The 16,003-nt window shown below is 33.1% G+C and overlaps 2 protein-coding genes across 2 annotated transcripts; one reads left to right on the top strand and one right to left on the bottom strand.

The window, feature by feature from the left end:
* Positions 1–3,920: 3,920 nt before the first annotated feature.
* LOC133184343 (WD repeat-containing protein 70-like) lies at positions 3,921–10,299 on the top strand. Its single transcript, XM_061319387.1, has 16 exons — positions 3,921–4,026; positions 4,256–4,336; positions 4,756–5,054; positions 5,217–5,276; positions 5,387–5,520; positions 5,683–5,836; positions 6,156–6,232; positions 6,864–7,044; positions 7,624–7,723; positions 8,072–8,156; positions 8,280–8,415; positions 8,586–8,686; positions 9,011–9,090; positions 9,187–9,303; positions 9,458–9,626; positions 9,854–10,299. The coding sequence occupies exons 1-16, from the start codon at positions 4,005–4,007 to the stop codon at positions 9,939–9,941; spliced, it is 1,884 nt and encodes a 627-aa protein (XP_061175371.1). The 5' UTR covers positions 3,921–4,004; the 3' UTR covers positions 9,942–10,299.
* Positions 10,300–11,032: 733 nt separating this feature from the next.
* LOC133184344 (alpha-1,3/1,6-mannosyltransferase ALG2-like) lies at positions 11,033–13,012 on the bottom strand. Its single transcript, XM_061319388.1, has 3 exons — positions 12,516–13,012; positions 12,116–12,313; positions 11,033–12,003 (listed from the first exon to the last, which is right to left on the bottom strand). The coding sequence occupies exons 1-3, from the start codon at positions 13,009–13,011 to the stop codon at positions 11,417–11,419; spliced, it is 1,281 nt and encodes a 426-aa protein (XP_061175372.1). The 5' UTR covers position 13,012; the 3' UTR covers positions 11,033–11,416.
* Between the last annotated feature and the right edge of the window lie 2,991 nt (positions 13,013–16,003).

Below are 16,003 nucleotides of genomic sequence, written 5' to 3'. Positions count from 1 at the left end.
GAGGGCGGAGCCCTCTCACGGGCCCGAAGGGCCCGTGAGAGCGAAGCTCTCCCTATAGGTAACACGTATGTATGTAAAATATATTGAATTCTATTGTAAACTATATTTTTACTACAATACCTATGGAACTGAGAACCTTGTCGCCAATATGGCGTCCGTAGTCTTTTCCATCTTGAATCTCGCGACAAATTCCCGCATAGACGAGATACCGGTGAATCATAATTTTAATTCCAATCCTGTGTTAATGAAGTTTTATCAATTCTAATAATCAAAAACACCCTTATAGTACACATCCTTCTTACTTTCGTTTTCAACTAACTTGCAATCGATCGTCATAGATCCGACATGTGACGTCATTCCTTGAATCAGCAGAAACTGCCGACTTTTTAACAACCTGTAATAATTGATATTTCATATGCGTATTCTCTTTTTAAAAACAGATTTATTCAACTTTAAATAAACCATACCATGCTTTTTGGAAAAAAAACGTGGTTTAACGAATTTCAGTGACGTCACTGTCTAGACTGCGTACTATGCACTATGGAGGCGCGGATCTTTCTGTGGCCCCTTTCACTAAAAATCTTACGACGAATGTCTTTAGGTTTATTCTCAGAACACAAGCTAGAAATATATAATTTTTTGTGACATATGATTTTCCTCTTGAATAATTAAAAAAAATGTTTTAGTGGTAAAATATTTTGTGGAAAGGTTTACTGAATATTCTGGTAATGGACCCAACAAGGGGGGGGGGGGATTTTAATTTTTATCTGTTTTTCTTTTTTTTAATTTTCATTCTTGCACCCTAATTGTTTTTTTAATTACCATGTTGTCGATGTATACATTTGCAGGTTGAGGCCCATGTCTCATTTCTGTTGTTGTAAATTTGTTTCGTTTGTTTTGTTTTGTTTTGTTTTTTTTTAATTTTTAAAGTGTCAAATCTCACAAATCTCAGTTCCTTAGCTCACCATCAAAAGAAAAATCTTTTTAACATGTCTGAAGCTCAAATGACGGTCCATTTGACTCTGTTGTCTTTTTAGAATTATAGATTTTTTTCACCTGACAAAGTTACACATGTTCCATATAATTGCTAGCGCTCTCGAGCGCTAGCAACTACGTTAGTCTATATGTTTGAAATACGCATGCTCGATTTCACGGTCGGGGATTCTGGGAAAACTACTGTAGATAGACTGTACGATAAGAATTTCGTTTTGTCATACAAAAATAGAAATGATCCGAATTTACACTGGCCTTTCCTGTCTGATATGCGCGAAATACATTTCGTAGGTTAGAGATAGTCAGTACCAGTCTAGATCCGGATTCTGATTTTTTTTTTTAATTTATTGTCTAACCTACACATAAAAGTACAAGAAAAAATTTGGCCATATAATGCCAAGATTCTAGACATCTAGCTTTCCTTACAGTTTTACAACTTAAGTGGATAATTCCGGCAAGCTCGGAAAAAACAACAACAACAACCACAACAATCTTTTTCAGAGTATGTCGGAAAGACATGTCAATTTAGTGTTTATCATCTGAAAATACATATGATCTGAAGTTTCGTGTTTTGTTGTCTAACCTGCACGTAAATGAACAAAAAGTAACAGTAACTCGTGTCTTATAAAACCAAGACTGTTAATTCTAAAGCTGTAATGAATACATAGCTTTTCTAATCTACCTTCATGGATCTTTCCGGCAAGCTCGGAAAACCGCGGCAACCTCGGATATGTTTTCCGAGCTTGCCGGAAAGGCCCAAAGGTGCTCATTGGTTCTACTGACCTTTTATTTTTCACCTCGAAATTGAAATTACCGTAAAATGCAGAATGCTTAAAGCACAGTTAGGAGTTATGCCATCGCCGACGTGAAGCACGCTCTTAGATTCACCATTCTGAATTGTGACCACCACCACCACCCCCCCCCCCCAACTCAACCCCCAGTGCACCAATCTGCCTTCCTATTAATAATTAATCGATTCAGCAAATTTAACAAATGGTTCAGATATCTTCTTCTGTATTTTATTATGCTACAGCGCTAGCTCACCAATCTTTTTAAAAGATAAGCTTGTATATATACAATGTTGACACAATTGAATGGATCAAACATATAATTTTAAAAAGCTTGAGGATTTCTAGTTTTTGTCAGTTTTAAAAAGAACTATTTAAAAGTATAAAACAGAAAATTTATTCAACCAATTGGAACCCATGGTGAATTATAATAGTGTATAAAGTTCAAAATCATACGTAATTGAGCAAAACTAAGTTAAACAATGTATGATGAACAAGAAGGTAGCCATTCAGTTTACATGTAACAGTATATAAATAAACACGTATATGACTTCAATGTTGCAACAATTAAACTGTATACTATAATTGTATATATACCATAGATAGATACTTTACTGCAAAACACATGTAATGTATATTTTTAATAAAGTTTTCTGTACTAATAAATGTTCTTTTGGCTTAAAAAAAGCATATACAGAATCTTCATTAGATATTACCCATGGTAATCCAATTAGTAAAGTTGAGCAGTACTAAAACTATCTTTTTTAAGCTTCCATATATGATCCTTTTAATAATTCTGTGGTGAATGTCACAAAACACCAATTACTGTGATACAGAGGGGGTCGATACAGCAATAAATAATTTTACCTTTTATTTTTGTTTATAAAAAAAATGCTGAAATCTACATTTTTCATTAAATTTAAGAAAATAATTAATGGAAAACTGATTAATGTTAAAAAAAAGAAAAAGAAAAGATGTATCATACATGCATTGCAATATTTTTCTCTGAAATTCTGCGATACATCATGATATTTTTAGCCCTCGCGACACACAGCCCTAGTGTTGGTCAGGTAATATGTTTCCCATTGTCCTGATAACCCAGGAAGTAGATCATCTGTCTATAATTTGGGTCCCAAGTTCAATTTCTGATGTGGTCCTTGAAAATTGTCCTTATTTGTATTTGATGTCAAAGTCATGCACGGGGAGTAACAGATGAGAATCAAGTGGCTGGATGTTTCTGGATTGGTGTCTTTAAATGTGCATGTAATCATGAAAGATTAAGAAATGATGCTCAGGCATGTTCATTTAATGTTGAACAGATACATAGGTGAAAGACTTAACGTCTTAAAAATGAAACTCTTGGGCATGGATAGTTTGAACAGTTGAATCCTTGACTGGTCTGGAGTAAGGTCTCTCTTTCCCTGTTATGCTATTAGATTTTGAGTGCTCTGGCTAAGCAACTCATGTCATTACAATTTTATTTTTATCTTTAAAGAATAAAATGTAGAAATGTTCTCTCGAAAGCTCCGCCCTCACTAACGGTCGCACCGTCTAACATATTAGTAGTTTCGTATAAGCCCAATAGCCGAATTTTTTAAAATAGCTCTGAAATCAATGTTTAAGTTCATTACTAAGTGTAGCAAACACGAAACAAATCAAAAATAATTCAGAGAGTAACCTGGCGTTTTTCCGCTTATGGTGACGGAGTTTGGGTAGTAGGGGATAACGGCTTTTCGCTTTGTGTTACAACGCGGCCTTCTTGAAAGGGGTTAGAACGCCTCTCCATTTTACAATATTACACCTTAATTAAAAGGTGTAATAATGCCTTTTCACTTCGCTTTATAACGCCTTTTATCAGGATCTATGAGTAAAATCGAATAATTTATGGTTTAATTTACTCACGGAAAAATAGACTTCCGGTAGAAAGCGATGATCGATCGCAGTGGTTCCCTCAAGATTACGACAATTCTAGCAGGTTGTAACTTAAAATTTAAGTTCATTATAGATTTAAAAGTTGTTTCACACACAGAAAACTACACACGATCACTTAATACTTGTTTACAACATGGGAGAAACTGTGCAATTATTTAATGTGGAGGAAATTCGAACACTATAACTTTAAATCGTAACTTTCGACTTATTTTGTAGATGTTACAGTTGACTGAAGAGAACAGCCAAGTTTCAGTTAAAGTTTGCAGTTGATATTGTTCATCAGCATTGGATATGACCGATAAAACCAGCGATGGTATAACCAATTTTAAAAGCTTTCAGCAGAGACATGGTTTTTATATGTCTCTGCTTTCAGATAGAGGTCTAGAAAGCTTCTTTATTTTTAAAATACACATATTTAAGATGATTCCTTTGACCGTATATACAACAGTAATAAATAATGTTCATTCTTAGTTAAAGTGCTGCATGTTATCATGAGAATAGACTTGTGTGTTAAGTTTTCCTCTAATTTTATTATCTTGAAGGATCGAAGAAGAAAGCACGTACATTTGATTTTATGGACATGTTTAAGGAGGCCAGACAAACTGCCTTAGAACGTAACCAAGGTATGACATTTTTGTATAAGGTTTTTGAAATGTATTCAAACTTTGCTTCATAATTTGATTGATACGTACATTATTTGTATGATCTTAAAAATAAAAAAAGGACATGATTTTGTTAAAAAATAAAATTTTTGATCAAAGTGCACTGTATAAGTAAAGGTTAGGTTTCAAAGAATTCAACCAAAAAATATCTTTGAGCCAAGGGTGTCCACAGAGTGGTCCAAACTTGGCAGCTCCCAGGTTAATATCCAAAACATCATTAGCTACAGATTAAACTACTAGCTAGTGTTTTGTATTTTATAAAATTTACTCATATATTCAATTTTTTATATGTTCCTGTTCATTTTCAATAATTATTCTCTCATTTACCCCCATTATTGTATTTAACCCAGAAATTCAAAAAGAATGTTTTGTTTTAATAGGTAAATTTGAGGATGACAAAAACAGTGAAGATATTGATAATGAAGACATCATAGGCCCACCTCCACCAGCTGCTCATAAATCTACTAAAGAAGCCGAATCTTCAAAATCTCAAATTTCAACAAACTCTAAGCCATCTTGCAAAAGTAGTGATGAGGAGGATATGATAGGGCCCCCACTTCCTCCAGGTATAGGATCCAAAACAGATGCAGATGAAGATGATGAAATGATAGGTCCTCCATTACCTCCTGGTTTGTCCATGTCAAAAGATTCAGATGATGAAGAGGAGGAAGAAGAAGAGGTATATAATTGACTTATACATTACAATGATGTTTATGCAATGTGTGAATTTGATTTTGAGTTTTCAATATCTTATATTCAAGAAGAATTCAAGAACTACTAAAAGAGAAGGCTAAGTACAGTTATAATCTATGATTTAATCTTATTTTGTTTTCTTTTTCAGACTTTAGATGAGAAAATTCCTTCTTCTCACGAGATATCTCTTGACCATGGATCCAAAGCTGTAAGATTTTCTTTTATTTTATATTTATTACTAGCATCCTAACTCATATAAAATTGCAATTTCTGACATAGTGGTTTCAATATATCTCTTCAGAAATGTTGTTATTGTAGGTTTCTGCCTTAGCCCTGGACCCTGCAGGAGCACGGCTTGTAACAGGTGGACACGACTTTATTGTCAAGTTTTGGGATTTTGCTGGAATGGATCAGAGTTTACAGTCATTCAGGAACATTAAGCCATGTGAAAGGTGCAAGTTTTATCTTTTATTCATTAAATAGTTCCGTGAATACTTTTTTAAATGGCAAGATTATCTAATGTGTTGAAAACTGGGAATTAAATTTAGGTAGTGTGAATTAAATGCGAGCAAAATTAGGATTTAATAACAATAAAATTATTTTTTTTAATACAGTCATCACTTGAAACAGTTGCAGTACAGTGCCACAGGTGAAATGATTCTGATTGTAGCAGCTAATTCCCGTGCCAAAGTCATGGATCGTGATGGATTTGAGAAGCTGGAATGTGCTAAGGGAGACCCCTATTTGGTGGACATGGCTAGTACAAAGGTATTGGTTTAATGCAGTAAATCTCTAAAGAACTTATAAATGATTTGTTAAATGAATTTGAATTCCACGATTTACAAGAGTAATTCAATAGCTTTTCCTTTCATGATAGATACATATATCATCTGAAAGAGACACTAAAGTTTTTTTTTTTTTTTTTATTCTTATATACTAGATCAATGCTTTGTCCTAGTTTGAAATATGCAGTCAGATATCTAATCACAAACTTAGAAATTAAATCCTTAGGAATGTCTTTTCCTTTTCAATTACTAATTTTTACAATGATTTGTGACACTGTTTGACTAGATTTATTTTTTGGCAGGGGCATACAGCTATGCTAAATGGTGGTTGCTGGAATCCCAAAATGAAAGAAGAGTTCATGACATGTTCCAATGATGGGTGTGTATTACCCTTTAAGTAAATACATGAACGTTTAATGAAAGACACTTTGGCTAGCTAGCAGACATAAAAGTTCTACTACTTGCTAACTGTACAGCAATGAAGTTTATTCCAGAGTTAAAATTTTAAAAAGTAAATAAATACATGTAACAAGACAAATATGTTTTTGCTTACCATATGTACTAGCCTATGAGTCAGGTTTTTTGGGAGTTAGATTTCGGTTCAAAACTCTTTGTCTGACTTGTAGGCAAGTCATTGAAATATCGGTATTTTTCTTTATGGTGAAATATAAAGGCTTTTTAAACAACTCCAACAATTATCTTAAAAAGTTGATGTGCTGAGAATAAAAATTTATATATTGGTCTAATTTCCCAAAATATTATTTGAACACATGTAAATACATCAGAGTAATGATATGAAATTGATTTGTTGAGAATAAAGAGAAAATATCGGTGTCATTTCCCAACATATTATTTGGCACACAGTTAAAACGGAGTATTGACCTGAACTTGTCAACTGATACTGGCAAAAAATTGTACTGACCTACAAGAGGTTCAGTGGAAAATCCCTCCAAAATATCCTAAAAAATGGACTGACTTGAAGGTGAATATTTATGGTATTCTTTTTGCAGTACCGTGAGATTGTGGGATGTAAACACAGAGGGGAAGAAACACAAGAACTGCATCAAGCCAAAGTCTCAGCAGGGGAGGAAACTAGTACCCACAGCTTGTACTTACAGTAATGATGGCCGCTGGGTGGCAGCAGCATGTCAGGATGGATCAATTCAAATCTGGGATCATAATAAAAACTTTGTAAGAAAGCTTTATAACAACTCACATTTAATGTTTTCTTGAAATTCAGTAGTTGCTTAAAGATAAGTAATACTCTTGTATATTAAATACAAATATAGTTTGACATGTAGTATTATCATAAATTGTCATTGGAGACATGTAGTACATCTCGCTGATTTTGTGTCCTCAGGTAGACTGTTCCCGTGAAGAGAGAATAGCTCTAATACTGATGATTAATATTTCTTTCTTTAAAATAAAATTACCACCTTCAGGTTCAAATTTCCTTGGAAAATAGAAAAAAATGACATTTACATGAATATTACACACAGCAAACAACTATTTCAATGTCAGTGTAATCAAAACTACAAAATATTGCATAAATTCCAGAATAAAAATACTTATACATAAATCATAGAGTTGCTGCATGAAATTTATTTGTATTCAAATGTATTAAAGTTTTATGTGACTATATATATATATATCTCTATATATATATCTCTATATATATATCTATATATATATATATATATATATATATATATATATATATATATATATATATATATATATATATATATATATAATTGAATACATTGACAGGTAAATGTGGCACTCCTAAACAGAGGATGTCATATGAATGGTACAGACACTTCCTGTTTATGTTTCTCTTATGATGGACAATGTTTGGCATCTAGGGGAGGTAAATTGCATATCTTATCTATCTCATTCCGTGTAAAGTTTTTTTTAAATAGATTATTCAGTTTTTTAATGGCTACAAAAAATTATTTGATGCCTCAGAGATTGAGGGTCAGGAGTACATTGTTTACAATCTTAAATTTGCTCATGGCATTTGATGTAAGCTTCATGTAGAATTTATACTTGAGAGTATTCCATGACCTATATCAGAGTATTTCTTTGCCCTGATTCAAGGTCATTTGGATGAAGTCAAGGCTACAGGGATTTGAAGTGTTTTATTCATGTCTGGTCCTTAATTTTGAAAAGAAAAACTTACAAGCCCATGCTTGAAATGTTTTTATTTTATTTTTAGGTGATGACACACTTAAATTATGGGACATAAGGAATTTCAAGAAACCTTTAAAAGTGCGAGAAAATTTGGTCAGCTATTATCCAGTGTAAGTTACCTTTGAATAAAGTTTGTTGAAGAACTTCCTTATAATTGGATTAGAATACTGTACATCAATATTAACAAAAACGGATACTGGCACACAGGAAGATAATGAAAATTTATCTTTCAGAACTGACTGCATCTTCAGTCCTGATGACAGAATGGTATTAACAGGAACCTCTGTAAAGAAACACGGGGATGGAAAACTTATCTTTATGGAGCGAGAGTCCTTAGATACTGTGTCTGAAATTACAGTGAATGAATCTGTAAGACTTCTTATCTCAGTTATCTTTCCCTTGAATAAATATAAACAAAATCTGTTTTATGAGATTGAAAACTTTTTTTGCTTGTTGATAAAATTGTGGACTATTTAAATGAATAAGTCTGAATGTTTCTTGTTCAAATTGTTAATTCTTAGTTCTCTTATTTTGGACAGAGTGTTGTACGGTGTATATGGCATCCCAAACTGAACCAGATAGTCATTGGCTGTAGTGATGGAAAGGCTCGTCTGTTTTATGATCCAGACAAGAGTCATAGGTATAGCGAAAAAATACTGTAAAATTTAGCACCATCGTTATCTTCAATCGATAAGCAGGATCACAAATTTGTGTGTTTGAGTCTGAACAATGACATGGATTAGTTTTAATCATATATTAGCGTGTATAAAAATTAGCAGACAAGAAGCTGAACAAAAGGTGCTAAAATACTAGTATGGTTACCGCTAAATTAAATGTGTTTACAGTGGTTGTACTGCATTGTTATTAAAATAAATTCATGCTATTAGTTCGGTAGGTAAAATACATTGCTGCATTTAAAAGCTAAAATTCATTAAATATCACATTAATGAATGTGTTTTAACAGAGGAGCTATGCTTTGTATGGTAAAGCAACCTAGAAAATCCAAGCAGGTGCTGGCTATGGCATCACAACAAATCATAACACGTAAGTCTGTTGCCATGAAAAAACAGCTATTGCTATAAATTGCACTTTTTTAATATATGGAAATATGGAAATGTAAAAATAATGTTGTTCTTACAGCATATGCATTGCCAATGTTCAAAGAAAACAAATCCACAAGTACAAAGAAATTTGAGGAGAAAGTCCGAAAGGATCCTGTTAAATCTAAACGACCAGATTTGCCCATCACAGGACCAGGTATGAACACAGATATCAGGCTGTGACCAAAGGGCAATAAGTGTATCCTGTGTTTTAATGTTTCTTACAAACCAAGAAATAATATATTTCAACTTCATGCAGAGTTTTTGTAATAAATACAAGTTGATGTTTACAATTAGAGATTCTGTTTTAGGTGAGGGTGGTCGGATCGGTATGAAAGGCGCTACACTGGCTCAGTATGTGGCTCAGAGTCTGGTGAAGAGGAAACCTGACAAATATGAAAACGACCCCAGGGCAGCTATTTTAAGACATGCCAAGGAGGCAGCAGAAAATCCATTCTGGATTGACCCTGCCTACAAAAAGTATGCTCATCCTTCCTTACTTAATAAATGTATTGTATATATATCTATTGATGCAACAGGGTTATACTTTATCTCTGTTTAAAATGATTTCTGCAAATCATTTCATGTAGTCATACTTTAAAATACTAACTTTTAAAATTTCATTGATCAAATATTTACTGGTATTTACTTTTATCATGAACTGTTTGCCTTTCTCTCTAACTTGATATTTCTTATTACTACTTCAGGACCCAACCCCAAAAACTCTTCCAGGAGGAAGAGAAGGAGGAGGAGGAAGATCCAGATGAACCAGTCTGGAAGAAACCCAAAGTTTGATTCAAATTCAAAAGCCAGACTGCAGGTCAGTCTCCACCATTAACTGAATTCTCCGTGAGAGGATGTGAAAATGAATGAAGTTTTTCATTTCTCATTATCCATGATAATAGAAAAATGGGAAATGCAGACAGGTCAATTCTTAATCAGATTCCAATGAGTTTGAATGACTGAAAACAAGGCATGAAGGTGATTCTGTGTTTTACAATTTATTTGAACACTAATAATGAAGTATTTGCCCTCAGTAAAGACACTAGAATTGAAGTGTACATGTATATAAAGATGTCGTTATGTATACTTTTCCTGGGTTTATTTAAATTGAATATATAATTCCTAGATTTAAATAAAATATCATTTCATCCATCTATGTTCAGTCTCTGTAGAAAAAAAATTGTACACATAGATACAGTTCAAAAGAGAAAGGTAATGTTTACATAAAATATATTTACATCCCAAGTGCTTACTGTTTACATAAATGTATATGTATATTTATTTAAATTAAAGTTTGAAACACAAAAAAGGTATGAGAATAAGTTCAATGCCAGGGTCTTGACACTAATAAAAGTCTTGTAGTCCAAGGTTAGTAAAATCCCACAGTTGATAACACTGAGAAATCCATAAGACACAAAATAAATTGTTATACGCATATATAGCAGTTTCTGTGTAACACTCTACAAAAAAAGTCCATCATTTTGCCTGTTCCAGCAACTGTTGGACTGGAACTGTTAAAAAAGACTGTTGACCGACGTGACAACATAATGCCCTCAAACAGGTTTTTACGTCATTTGGTTTAAAAAAAAAAACAAATGGCTGATGTACACTTTACAGTTGCATAGATTAGAAAGAGGAAATTTAGACCATTTTAGAAACCAAAACAGCAAAGAGCTAAAGATGATGTTGAAACAGCTTAAAACATTATTCAATGATCTGCTGTCTATCAATTTTTTCCTGTAAAAAAAAAAAACTTCGATGAGTTGATTGAAATTGATAACAATTTCTTCTGTGCAGCTCAGGAAGAAGGATAGAATTATGTACACTAGAAAATCTACAATCTCCATATGATATGGATTACCAAAATTGTTTGAAAAATCACATGATTTTTAAATTTAATATAAGTTGCAGGGTTTAAGAATGCAAAAGACCATGACATTTTCTGTGCTGCATTGGAACAGATAAAAATAATCTTGATTTATTACTGTATAACATAATGATACTGTCATACATGTATTTAAAGTTTTTATATATATATATATATATTATGGGTATAACAAAACAGTTTGTTGACAGGGGTCTTGGGCAATAGTTGATCTGTCAGATTGTAGTGCAAACTGTTGCCCATGGCCTTCTGCACACTGGTCTGACAGATCAACTGTTGCTCTCAACCCCAGTCAACCACAGTATTCTGTGTTGCATTTTAATCAAAGTTTACTGCCTAAGATCTAGTGCTGAACCCCAATTGTCAATCTTTGACTCTTTGATTAAAACCAAGGAAATATGGCAATGAATAGTATGACAACAAGAGAAATGATTGTCAGAATCCAGATCGGGGAAATATTGTGAGATTTGTCTTGCATAAGATCTTCAATAATATTGCAAAGCTGCTCTGTAAACTGTTCGAAAGAGAATTTTTCTATCACTCTCTGTTTCCCAGCCTCTCCCAGCTTCTTGTGCAAGTTTTCACTGGTCAGAAATTTACTCATAGCATTACAAAATACATCAGGTGCAGGATCACACAAGTAGCCTGTCTCCCCATCTGCAATAGTTTCCAGAGGTCCCCCACTGTTTGCAGCAATAACTGGACACTGTAAATACATGGCCTCAATTGGTACAATTCCAAAATGTTCATTTTCTGGTGTGTACAGTAAACATGTGGCACTGGACAGTAAGGAACGTTTCTCTGCATCAGAAAATGATCTGAGAAAACTAACATTTTCTGTAAGCCCCTTTTTCTCCACGATGTCTTTCAGTTCTTTGTAGTATTCCCTGTTTTCTGTCACTCTTTCATCATAACCTCCAGCAATTATGAGGTGACATTTAGAGTTTCCGTGCCTCTCTACCAGAAGTTCTACAATTTCAAATACAAGTACATGTACATTTCAAAAAAGAGCAACACTCTGTGTAAGGTTACTTAATTGTCATTAAATAGAATTTTAAAGATCTATAGTGTTTTAACTTACCAAAAGCCATCACTGCCAGGGAAATATTCTTTTTTCTTTCATATCTATTGATGGAAAGGAATAAGAATGGCTTTTGAGGAAGAGTTGCCATAAACTCCTTGTCTACTGGTTTTTTCAGGGTATTGAAGTCGGGTATTGGATACAAAACTGCAGGCTGCACATGACTCAGTGACTTGAAAGTATCCTTAAATATCCCAGCTGAAAAAAAAAATTAAAAAATTCCAAAATATCTTATTAATAAGATCTACTGTTATTATGTAAAAGCAACAAGCCTTAAATAAAATATTTTTTAGGGAAAAAAGACATATAATTCAGTTGCTGAGGTTAGAAAAGACAAATTTTTTTTTGGCAAATGGTCTCTGGTGAAAAATGTAACTGAGCTATCAAAATTGGAAAATACCTGTAAAATGACTGTTCACAAGGACTTTGTGAGCCAAACCAGTGGTGTACTCTTCCAGCTTGTCAATGGGTTTTCTGTACAATGTCTTTAAAAAACTTTTTCTTTTGGTAAGAAGCATATCAGGAAAATGACAGTAAAACAAAATTCTGACAGAGGATAGTAAGAGCACTGGAATACATGCAGATATTTGGTCACAGAAAACAACATCAATTTGCAGAAAGGGATTAATGACAACATACAGTGCAGCATAGATCATTCGAATGTAAGCGCACAGTGCATAGAATCTGCCAAAGAGTTTTCGTGGAAGCCAATCTCCAACACATGTAACTTTTAAAGTTCCATCCTTGGTCTCTTGAAAACAGTGTGAAGGGTCATGATGGGCAGTCACAAATTGCACTTGGTGGCCTTTTGATTTCAGTGCCAATGCTGCATCTATTACAGCACGTTCAGCACCTCCAATTCCCAAATCTGGGTGCAGAAACAATACTCGAACCATAACTAAAAGTAAAACAACAAAGATAACAACTCTTGTTATGTTTCATTTCTTAAGAATAACTATAAAACTCCAAAGCGGACTTATTCAATAGATGATTACTTTTTTCACATTAATTTTTAGTAAATGAGGTCGCGTTAATCATGTTATTATTAAGACTAAAATTTATCTAATGATCGACTTTTCCACTAATTATTAGAATACAATTACTGTACAATACGCTTACTTCTAGCTGTCGGCAAAAATACACGTATTCGATAAAATGAAAGTAAAATATTTTACCTCCTTATGCTGGAGAGTGTATACGAGAGTTATGCACCTTGACTTTTTTTTTCGTTTTTTTTTTTAAAAAGGAAGGGGGGGGGGATTCTTGCTTCTTACCAAGCTTATAGAAGAAAAAAAATTGTAAACGTATGAATGTTTGACAAATTTGAAGAAAAAGCTGCATATCTAATGAGTTATATATAGTGAAAAATTAACTGAATTTAAGGACTTAAGATACTCAGGAAAATATTGTAAAATTTTGTAAAACAGTTTCTACAGACTTCATTTATATTTCTAAAGCACATTTATGACGAAATTTTCCTACCAAACAAGCTTATTATTTTTATTCTCTCCAAATCTGTACTTTTATATCTTTCTTGAAATTCAAAACGAAAACGTGAATTTTTTTTTTTAATCTCCAAAATATGAATTTACTTTAATTCTACCATGTAACAAATTAATTTGAATCCCTTAAAAAAATACAAGACGCTGTGATAAAAGAAATCCTACTATTTCTAGATTTTGGGTATCCTGTGACCTTAAATTGAGTATACCCATTTGGATAATCTTATTCTATTTGAGTGACTACAGCTACATTGGATTTTCATACTTTAAATTCTGCTGTATATGCAACTGTTGTATAAGATTCTGAGGGTGCTGGTCTACCTCGTCCTGCAGCAGCTCCTCGAGGGGCTGGGACACCACGCGGGGCACCTCTTGCTGGCGCTCCTCTATAAGAAAAAAAATAACTCTTTGGAAAAGATACCACTTTAAACTAACTTTGCATCTCTCAGTTTGAGGATAGACGCAAGAACATTCATTTTTATAGCACTTTCGATTCTCTAAATTATGATTGACACTGAGACAGTAGATTCCAAAGATGATATCTCTGCTTCCAGCAGCTAAAACATGTTTTCAGGTGATGATTACTTAAATTCTAAAATGAAATCTCCAATACACATGCCGGGTTTCAATTACAGACAGTTAGTCCCTTTCTCAAACAAAATTTCTAGTCTATCTGTGCACGAATAACTTTTTCTCAGCACTCACTCAGTTTTATCCCGACGCAAATCTGAATAGACATTGAATAGTGAAATAGTGATTATTTGAATTTTAAAAATGAAATCTCTTTACGGACAGCCAGTCCGTTTCCCAAGTAAATTTTTTAGTCTATCTGCATGCGCGGATCCAGGTATTTTTTTTCGTGGGGGTCCACACCCACCACCAACTTCCCAAATAAATCCCACTCAGACTTTTTTGACTGACTGGCAAAAAAAAAAAAAAACAAAACAAAACAAAACAAAACAAAACAAAACAAAAAACAAATAAAACATAATAATTTTGAAAAAAAAAGTAAACTTGTCCAAGCAAGTCCGAAAAAACATGTTTTGTAAGAAGGTGTATGTGTGTGGGTTTTTTTTTGGGGGGGGGGGGGTGTTAGAAGAACAGGTCGCTTTACTTCATAGTAGGGATGTCAAAATATTTATTTTCCTTTGTCGATTATTCGATTGCATTATTCGAACGATAGTCGAATATTCGGAACATTTTCTGGAAATAAAATTTTATTTCAAACTTCACTGGTATATGATGTATTTATAACTCAAAAACCTTTTTACTTAAATCTATTTAAAAAAGGAACATCAAAATTAATGCAACGTAACGCATGATTATATGAAATAAATTAAGAAACCCAATTCTCCAAAATGTATGATTTCCCCGTCAATCGAATTCATAATACGGTCTGTACATGCTGTCAGTTTTTATTTTAGTGAGTTTAATATATATATATATATATATATATATATATATATATATATATATATATATATATATATATATATATATATATATATATATATATATATATATATATATATATATATTAAATTTAAAGTCTATTATGAAATAAATTGGGGGGGGGGGCTAATCTCATAATATCCACATGGCAGGTGCCTGTGAAATTGTTAAACAGTTGGATACTGCTTATTCTATTATTGATTGCTCTGGCTATGAAAATGTCCTTAACAGTTTAAAATGTACATGTATAAGCGAATTGTTTGAATAATTATCGAAGTGTCAAAACATGACACACCTATGGTTTGTTCCTTTCATTTGAGCAATCTTAATATAACAAAAGATAATTGGTATAAGATCAAGTCCAATTAATAATTTTACAATCAAAGCCCAGTTTATTGGAGGGTAACTTATTATAAAAACGACACAGGCAGTTACTGATAAATAATTCTCGCAGTAGTGAAGCACATAGCATATATATACAATTACTGTACTTTCTATACATACATGGAAAATCAACCGTTTATTGTTGAGGAAAATTATCTTATCGACTGTCTCTGAGGAAAGACGGTTTCTCAATTTTGTGACGATAATTTCATCACTCTTTTATTGCATTTATTTAATTTTAATAATATTCGAATGTCGTTTCATTATTCGATCGTCGGTCCATTCGACTGATAGTCGAATAGTCGGCTATTCATTGACATCGATCCTACTTCATAGATATGTCTCTCCTTACAATTTTACCAGGGATTCGAGTTTTGGGAAGTATAGGGTTCTAACTCTTAGGTTATTTTTTGGTATCTTTACTGTTTTAAATTTGATAAGTGAAAATCCCAGGGAAGGGAGGGGGTCAGGACCCCATGAATCTCCCCTTCTAGATCCGAAAACTTTTTTTCAACACTATAGCAGCCCAGTTGAGCTAGTAGATTAAGAC

This window comes from Saccostrea echinata, unplaced genomic scaffold (assembly GCF_033153115.1).
Source record: "Saccostrea echinata isolate AGI-Se365-2 ecotype Australia unplaced genomic scaffold, CSIRO_AGI_Sech_v1 ptg000010l, whole genome shotgun sequence".
NCBI classification, from domain to species: Eukaryota; Metazoa; Mollusca; class Bivalvia; order Ostreida; family Ostreidae; genus Saccostrea; species Saccostrea echinata.
The sequence above is the reverse complement of the archived record's forward strand: the minus strand, read 5'-3'. Positions and strand labels throughout refer to the sequence as shown.